The sequence below is a fragment of the Amphibalanus amphitrite genome, unplaced genomic scaffold (genome assembly GCF_019059575.1).
Source record: "Amphibalanus amphitrite isolate SeventyFive unplaced genomic scaffold, NRLGWU_Aamphi_draft 000194F_arrow, whole genome shotgun sequence".
In the NCBI taxonomy this organism is placed as follows: domain Eukaryota; kingdom Metazoa; phylum Arthropoda; class Thecostraca; order Balanomorpha; family Balanidae; genus Amphibalanus; species Amphibalanus amphitrite.
In genome coordinates this window covers 115,964-125,000 of record NW_024881689.1, presented here as the reverse complement: position 1 = coordinate 125,000, position 9,037 = coordinate 115,964, and the positions used below count along the sequence as shown (strand labels likewise).

Genomic DNA, 9,037 nt, shown 5'->3' with positions numbered 1-9,037 from the left:
TGCATAATTCGCAAAAAAGTATTTCAAACTATTTAACATATTGGTACTATGTTTGTACTCTCTACCGCACCTTCTGTATGATGTCATAGCGATGACGTCACACTCAAGCCAATCAGCCTTCAGAAGACAGACTCGTCGGATTGTGTCAGATAAGCTGATTGGTTAAAGCTGAGCTGATTGCAGCTGATTGGTTAAAAACCAAAGCCTCGCCGCGGGTGGCTGTATTACAGGATAAGAACGCATTCTTGGGATAAGGACGCATTCCTGGCATATTTTCTTTTAAAATTGCCGATACCTACGAATGGAGGCCGAAATCGGCGGTAAGGAGGCTGACTCTCGGGGTTTTCGGACACGGGCTACAAGATGGCTATCTCAGTTTCAAACCCCATGTTAAAGGTGGCCCTTTTCCTTTAACCCTATTAGTGGCAGGGGGGTTGTTTTTATCCACCCCTCAGGTTTTTCGGGAATATCTCCGAAACCGCTGAAGCTACGATGCTGAAATTTTCTGACTTTTCCTAAAACTAAATTGGGCACATTCTCTGAAAATTTCAAGCTCATAACTTTACCAGGGGCGGCTCCAGAGCACTGGGAATTGGGGGGTCCTATTCGTGAAGCGAGTCATTTGGGCGAAGATCACGATGCTGCACCAGTTTTACGAACAGTGAATAAAAGGTATCATGTGATAACATATACAGTTATTTTGCATCCTCTTTTGACACGTTTTTGCTATAATAGGCGGATCCAGGCGTCCAAAAAGGGGGGTTATGTTTTACCTCCCAACATAGGTGCCCTGACACCGCCTATGCATTACCAATACAATTTTAGTCGTTCTCTCATCAGAAAATTATAACATAACAAGACCATTACCACCCTTTTTAGAAACAGTACCAACAAAAACCTTATTTACTATACTTTTTGTGTACCCCCAATCTCAATGATCTGTATCCGCCTATGATTTTTGAAAATGCATATTTTTAGGATCCATGTGAATTCCTGGTTCATTCTCTATCGATCGGTAAAAGTTGCGTTAAGATTGGTTCAGAAACCTGGCCGTGATAAACAGTCTAAAATGTATCTGCAATTTGCCCGTTTTTACCCCCCTCTACCCCCCTATTGACATTTTTTAATTTTTATTTTTTAGAAATGTAGATCACGTTGAACGAAATCGAATGCCGTTCGAATTTTGAAAATCGGCCCGTTAGATCTCGAGATATCAAGGGGGGTCGTAAACAGCCCCCCTGCCACTAATAGGGGGTAGCCAGGACTAGGAGCCTGCCACTAATAGGGTTAAGGTCAAGTCAAAGGAAGCAGGCAGTACCTATCTCTTATGCATATAATGGAATCCGTTTATCTGTTGCGGAAGAAACGGACACTGGCAACCCACTGTAAAAGGATGAGCAGCATTTCGCACCAGTAGCGCTGCTTGGCTCACTAAAACACATACATATATTTCCAATGTAAGTTTTTTTACAGAAGGAATCACCGCATGTTAGGTTTTGATTTTTGAAAAGAAGAGGGAGTTCATATGTAATTGAATAAGTAGGAACTATTTAGTAGTGTATTGCTGTACATTTTTAGGACCGATTCCTGCGCTATATTTTCAGTAGTGGCGCAGACATAATAACAAGATTCATAATAATGCACCAAGGCTATAGAACTCCAGGTAAGGACACCAGCCGTTTGACCTTGAACGCCGCCGGCCGGCCGATGACGTCATTGGAGGCAAGCCGGCTCGGCGGACACACAAGGCGAATGCATAACGGAGGGGCGTTGGAACGTTGCGGGAGCCGGGGAGATATTTTAATGTGGTTGTATACCACCATTGTTATGTTTATTGATCTACAGACTGCATTCTTTTAAACCTCGATGCACTCTAGGCCTGGATGGTTCGTACATTCGTGGAACGATCACCCCGTCCGAAGTCCGTGGTCGAAGCTGTCATAGTAAAGACACTAAGACGGGTGCAATAACGGCGATCCGATCCCGTCTCTGGCGAATCTAGAGGGGTCGTAAGGACCAAGCCGAATCTGACCGTCTATTTTTAGGGAAACGGGGTGGGTGAATTGACAACCGATGGCTTAAGAGATAATGAGAAGAGATCCCGTCGTCGATTGTTGTTTGACAGACAACACATGTTGTACTGGACGTATGACCATCAGAGGTAATGCCTGAACGTAGGCAAGCATAATTGTTCTGTCATACTGTTTAGGAATATAAAATGGTAATGGAGATTATTGAGGATATGATCTCTACATTACAGGAATTCGCTAATTACTACGGCCCATAGGGGCACCGCCGGAGCTGTTGTTTTGCCATCGGTCCCAGGCAACTCCAGGGAGCTGCAGTGCCCGGCGGCCAAAGCGGCCCACCTCGTCGACTCGCAGGTCCTGTGGGATTCCGTGATGCTTTAGTGCTTCACCCACAGAAGCACGGGCATAGCAGTAGGATGTGGGGCTAGGTGTCTGTCCACCTCTTCATTGAAAGAACAACGTATACAGCGCCTGGTCCCGCCGAAGCTCGGTATCGACCGTGACTTATTCACAACTGGCGGATCCAGGAAGCGGTCTTGGACACTGCGGGGGCTTACCCCAAAAAGGTTTCTCGGAATTAATTTAAAAAAACTCTGATTTCGATTCCTTGCGCACTGCTGTGCAGTGTGATTAACCAACATTTCCTCAGAAAAGTTGTGAAGTTTTCTTTGATTCTCGAAAAGCGATTTCGGGCGCTGCCAATGTGGGGGAAGACATTTGCCCCAAATGCCTTCCCCTGGATCCGCCAGTGGGTTGCCCCACTCCGAGCTTAACTAAAACCATTTTCAAACCCCACCAGAAACCGATGGTAAGGTGAATTTAAATCCAATAACTCATCTCTGTCTGCCCGCCTAAATATGTATACAACACATGGTACGGCACCCGGCCCTGTCTGAGCTATGAGCCGATCGCGATATTTTCGGCTTTCCCCAACCCAAGCTCGATTAGGAACGTTCTCCTTCCCCACCCGATTGCTGATGTCAATTCAAATTCAATACCTCATCTCTGTCGGCCCGACCATAACCCATTCATTGCACACCGTTCAGCGCCCCGCCCCGCCAGAAGTATCCTAGCGCGCTGAGCAGTTGCCTCCAGCCGCGTCATCGCGAGGCCCCGCGCGGCCCATAAATTAATACATTGCGCGAATAGCCGTGTCGCCCCCCTGTAATGCACAAGTGAGGGCGGTTATTTACGGGGGCATAATAACGTCATTAAACGGGTAATATCAATATGCAAAATATGCTGGGTTTTTGAATGTTTTTTTGTTGATGCAATATCTAAAGTGATTATCATCAATTGAATATCCAAGAATGTAGCGTTTCATTTAAACAACTCGTCAAAACCTGTCCTGATCTGATTTCAATTTAGCGTGAGAATTATGCTGATTTTTGTTGTTAGGAACTTAACTTAACCATAGCTCCAACTAATTAATATATTTGGGAACATTTAAAAATGCTGTTATCCATCTTTTGTGCTGCTACACACTACACAGTTAAAAACAAGCTTTTCGTAACATCAGAATTTGTTGAAATTTTGGGCTCTGTTTAGACTTGAGCTCAACTTATACATGCTCCTGCTGCCTCTTTGATATGGCTGACTATTAATGACATATATTTACACAACGATATACTCGTTACAGGCTCATCTTGAAAACAAGGGCCTGACATAACTTTATCATGCCGGGAGTCTTCGGAAAGGTTGTAAAGTAAGTTTGTTTGACTATAATATTTTTTGTTAGCTGGTAAGTACTGCATGTTTTTCACCATTTACATGCCCTATTATATTGATATCTTTTTACAGTACTTTTATTCTTGAAATATGTGAGGTAAAACTACTGACATGTTTTGATGCAAGTTTCATTTATCCCATAACAGCCGTCTTTCCTGATAATGTTATGACCATCACCACTACCCCGCAGGTTCTCTGCCAAGGCAGGTGCTTGTGCAGGAGTGGTGTACTACACTGCTCAGGCGGGTGTCTGGTCTGATGGCACCACCGGCCAGCAGACCTACGTCAGGGTCACCAAAGACTTGCCTGATGTCAAACAGTACATCCCGGAAGACCTGAATGTGAGTCTTGAGGTTGTGGGTGGAAAAGGTGCTAATGATTTTGGGGTGTGATTTGGTGATGGTGAATTATGTTATACAGTTTGTGTGTCCAAATTGTTAAGTGCATGTGGGGGCATCTGACACAGGTTACAAAACTTTTTTTTTTTGTCTCCCATGACTTTCCTAGGAGATGCTCCCAGACCTCATGGTAAGAAATTGTGAGTTTATAGTGATATGGAATGATTTAAAGCCATTAAGTTTCTGCAGTCACTATGGTCATTGATCCCTTGTTTGACATCTAAACAGCTATTGCTTGATTGCATCTGATCTGTTGGCAAACCGGAATGATTCGCTTTGTCTCCAACCTTTATCTTGCAAAATTTTTGTCTTCGCCAGACTTGTGGGATGGTGTGTCGTGCATGCTGATCTGTTATCAGTTATCACGCTCCTGTTACGTCATCTGCTGTTATAAATTCGTCATCGATGCTATTTTTTATCGCAGGAATGTTTTTTTTTTTGCCGCATTTCCTCGTTACCTACTGCCTCCCACTGACGTCACTAATCGCTCACCACTGACGTCACCGCCGTGTTGCCAGCTGCCGGAGACATCCGAGATGCGCCGCGGCGTGTCGCTCTACTGGAACTGGGCCGTAATCGGGCTGACCAACACCACGGCGCGTCTGCCGTCCATCCTGGCCGGCTGGGCCGCCTCCACCAAGGAGATGCTGGAGGAGATGCTGGTCATCACGCCCGAACAGGTCAAGGAGAAGACGTCAGCGCCGGCGGCATCTTCGTGATGTGCAGGACTAGGAGGTTGTATTGTAGAAAATAGTGATGTTTCCGTTTGAGATGGCTGCAGCGTATCTGAGGAACCACCGAGCGTGCTTGGGTTCGTTTGATGGAACTATGAAGAATGGCGCATAGGATTGTCTGGCCCAACCATGGACATTGCTGTTTTCTCTCGGTGAACTATGTGCTTCTTGGCGGTAACGGGAATACTGAGTGGATTTATGTAACACCTTGCACGGCGGTGTGAAGGGTGAGACCGTCAATTCAAGGAAATGCGTATGGCTATTGTAAGTTTATGACGTGATATGTGTGTTATACTGGCGTCGAAATGCAATTGGTATGTACGTCTTTTTTGTCGAGGGGCTTGTTTCAAGACAAAACTCTTTAGGTGGCACTGAAGTGCGTCATGTTACTCCAGCGCGGTTGAGTTATTAGAACGAGTGATGTGTCTCAAATTATGTCACACACAAATATCGTACACATAGTTCAATTAAGGTGAAATGCTGACATTAGCTTGCTGCTCATTGCAGTCATTTTTTCGAATGATTTGAACAAGCGAATGGGACTGGAGGCTGCGCTAAGCGGAACAGTTTTACCGGTCCTGAGCTCGGCATCCGAGATACGGGTTGTCTGCGTAATTCGGCGTAAGCCAAAGAATAGTGCGCCTGCATAGCGGCCGGGTCACGATCGCTTTATGCATTAGTTTTGAACCAATGCTGCGGCTTATCCGGGCTCTTGCCATTGACGGCGGTCTTCGAGGATTAGGTTGGTTTTAGCTCGATGCTCATTGCACATTCCGTCGAATTGCAAGGACGATGCGAGGCGTACCATTTTATTAGTGCATATGGAGATCTTCGCGCTTCATGGATTTTATAATAGTCTATTTTTCTTGAAACTCTTCATCACACCAAGAGGAGTGTCTCACAGGATATATACGTGAGAGGGTCCGCGTCAGCTATCACGACTAAGATTACTTAACTTCTTATCACGATTGGGTTTGAGGGTCTCCAAATTCCTATGTCCATTGTGCGCGTCATTATACCCCGTCACTTATCCTCCCTAACTGATAGCGCAAGCTCCCCACCCCCACCCCCACCCCCCTCGGTGCTGTTTTAATAGAAAAGTGTCATTGGTTACATATCATTAGATGTGCTTCTGATCAGGGATGCGGAGTGGGAGTCGGTCGGAGTCGACAGTTCTGACCGGAGTGGCTGAGTCACCAAAAATCCGTCGACTCCGCTAGCCCTGCCAGGCCTTCGGAGTCGGAGTCGGAGCTGGTGTCGGTCAGTGTCGTCAGTTCTTCCCGGAGTCGGAGTCGTAATTGGTTTTTGAAAACCGGGGTCAGAGTCGAAGTCGCCGAAAATCCATCGACTCTGCAGTCCTGCCAGTGCAGGCCTGCGGAGTCTGAGTCGGAGATGGAGTCTGTCACTGGTCAGCAGGGCTGCGGAGTCGGAGTCGGAGTCGGAGTCGGTCGGAGTCGACAGTTGTGACCGGAGTCGGAGTCGGAGTCGGAGTCGATTTTAGAAACCCGAGCCGGAGTCGGAGTCGGAGTCACCGAAAATCTGTCGACTCCGCAGCCCTGCTAGGTCTGCGGAGTCGGAGTCGGGAGTTGGAGTCGGTCGGAGTCGACAATTCTGCCCGGAGTCGGAGTCGGAGTCGGAGCTGGTTTTTGAAAGCCGGAGTCGGAGTCGGAGTCGGAGTCGCCGAAAATCCATCGACTCCGCAGCCCTGCTGGTCAGTGTCGACAGCTAAATATGCCCAGAGTCGGAGTCTGAGTCGGAGTTGGTTATTGTAAGACGGAGTTGAAGTCACCGGAAGTTCATCGACTTTGCAGTCCTTCTGATGGCCTACATCGTTTACATGCTTATGTAGCCTTGGTTTACATATGACTGCCTTAGACATAATCAAGGAGATAACCAAAAACCGTGCGGAGCAGGAATGCGGAGGCATTTTCAATTAGTTGCCGTGTTCACGTAGCGTAATAGTGATGAATGATGTAGTGTTTTTTAGTAGTTTTAATTTGCATATTGTCAATAATATATTCAAAAAGAAGATATTAAAATTGTTAATATTACTAAAAATATAATTCAATTCTAAGTCCATTTGTAGAAGTAAGAAATACCTTGGTTTCTGTTGGTCGTAAAAAGAGGTATCTCACTACTACCCCTCCGACTTCCTTTTTCCGGTAGTAATTGAGGTGGGTGGACTTGGTGTGTCGTGTCCGTTAAATGATAATAATTGCTCACATTTCTTGGTGCTCGTTCTCTCAGGTGTACTTGTTAGATTAAACTTGAGTGTCATACCTGTCTTTAAAAGTTTTTTTCTCGGAAATTACTTTTAAAGGGGTGACAGTTTCTCCGCATGTTTTCTCTCTCTCAGCCTGCTGCCGCTAAATCGAGCTGTTTGCCGAGTGAATTTTCTGTAAAGGCTGGCTACTTGTACTGGCTTGTTAATCTGCTTTTATCAGTATTTGTGTGGATGTGGGAGTTTGTTTGATATTGTCTCAACTGTGCATTGATTCCACGTGTTGCATGATAGAACACTGAAATTCAGACCTTTTTTTAACTTATAAGTGAAATTATTAGTATTATTAGAAAGAAATTGTCAGTGTTATCAGAATGAAATCAGTAATATCAGCATTATCAGAGTGAAATTATCAGTATGTTAATTTAATTAGCCACTTTGAAAATTGTGGCTTGGCTTAGTCACCCTGTGAGGCTGATTAATTAAATGTGAATAGTATTTGCAAATTTCTAGTTATTAAATGCTGAAGGTCTGGACAAAGTAGGTAGCTGCTGGATTGGATCTTGTGTTAATTGGCAAAGTTTTGTTAGCAGACACCCAGATCCACAATATTCAACGGTATCGGTAACCCTGGCGTCACCGGTGGTGTTTTCGTTCAAGGCTAAAGTTTCCTGCATTAGGCTGCCGTGCCAAGCCGAAGCATGCTGTGACGTCACTGGGTAAGAGAAGATAACTTACCACGCTATCAACTATCGACTGAGACTCAGATAGACTCAGACCGACTCAAGTAGACTCAAACTGACTCGACAGACTCAAACTGATTCAAATAGACTCAGAACGATTCAGACCGACTCAACCGACCAAATCGATTCCGATCGACTCGGACAGACTCGGAACGACTCAAACTGACTCGACCGACTCAAACCGATTCAGAACGACTCAGACGGACTCATAACGACTCAAACTGACTCAGACCGAATCAACCGACTCAAATCGATTCCGATCGACTCAGACAGGCTTAGAACGGCTCAAACAGACTCAGGTAGACTCAAACTGACTCGACCGACTCAAATCGATTCAGATCGACTCAGACCGACTCAGATAGACTCAGAACGACTCAAACTGACTCGGACCGAATCAACCGACTCAAATCGATTCCAATCGACTCAGACAGACTCAGAACGACTAAAAGCGACTCAAGCAGACTCCAGCTGACTCGACTGGCTCAAACCGATTCAAATCGACTCAGACCAACTCAGGTATAGATTCAGAGCGACTCAAACTGACTCAAACCAAATCAACCGACTCAAATCGATTCTGATCGACTCAAACAGATTCAGAACGACTCAGACAGCCTCAGGCAGACTCAAACTGACTCGACCGACTCAAACCAATTCAGAACGACTCAGACCGACTCAGCTAGACTCAGAACGACTCAAACTGATAGACCGACTTAACCGACTCAAACCGATTTAGACCGACTCAGACAGACCCATCGGTTTGACCTGAATCATCAGACCTGAATCGGTTTGAGTCAGTCGAGTCAGTTTGAGTGTGCCTGAGTCGGTTTGAATCTGCCTGGTCTGAGTCGTTCTGAGTCTGTCTGAGTCGATCGGAATCGATTTGAGTCGGTTGAGTGGGTCTGAGTCAGTTCGAGTCGTTCTGAGTATATCTGAGTCGGTCTGAGTCGATCTGAATCGGTTTGAGTCTGCCCGAGTCGGTTTGAGTCTGCCTGAGTCGGTTTGAGTATGCCTAAGTTGGTTTGAGTCTGCCTGAGTCTGTCTGAGTCGTTATGAGTCTGTCTGAGTCGATCGGAACGATTTGAGTCGGTTGAGTTCAGAGTTGTTCTGAGTCAGTTTGAGTCGTTCTGAGTCTATCTGAGTCGGCCTAAGTCTATCTGAATCGGCCTGAGTCTGTCTGAGTCGA

The 9,037-nt window shown here is 45.8% G+C and overlaps 1 protein-coding gene across 3 annotated transcripts; it reads left to right on the top strand.

Annotated features, from left to right (window-relative positions):
* Nucleotides 1–3,181: 3,181 nt before the first annotated feature.
* On the top strand, nucleotides 3,182–5,211 carry LOC122384608. Of its 3 annotated transcripts, none has more exons than XM_043372179.1 (4): nucleotides 3,182–3,249; nucleotides 3,670–3,735; nucleotides 3,949–4,099; nucleotides 4,675–5,211. In XM_043372179.1, the coding sequence occupies exons 2-4, from the start codon at nucleotides 3,707–3,709 to the stop codon at nucleotides 4,873–4,875; spliced, it is 381 nt and encodes a 126-aa protein (XP_043228114.1). In that variant the 5' UTR covers nucleotides 3,182–3,249; nucleotides 3,670–3,706; the 3' UTR covers nucleotides 4,876–5,211. The 3 variants fall into 3 exon arrangements, with proteins under 3 accessions (XP_043228114.1, XP_043228113.1, XP_043228112.1); XM_043372178.1 differs by having other exon boundaries at nucleotides 3,187–3,205; XM_043372177.1 differs by lacking the exon at nucleotides 3,182–3,249 and adding an exon at nucleotides 3,293–3,399.
* Nucleotides 5,212–9,037: the final 3,826 nt, after the last annotated feature.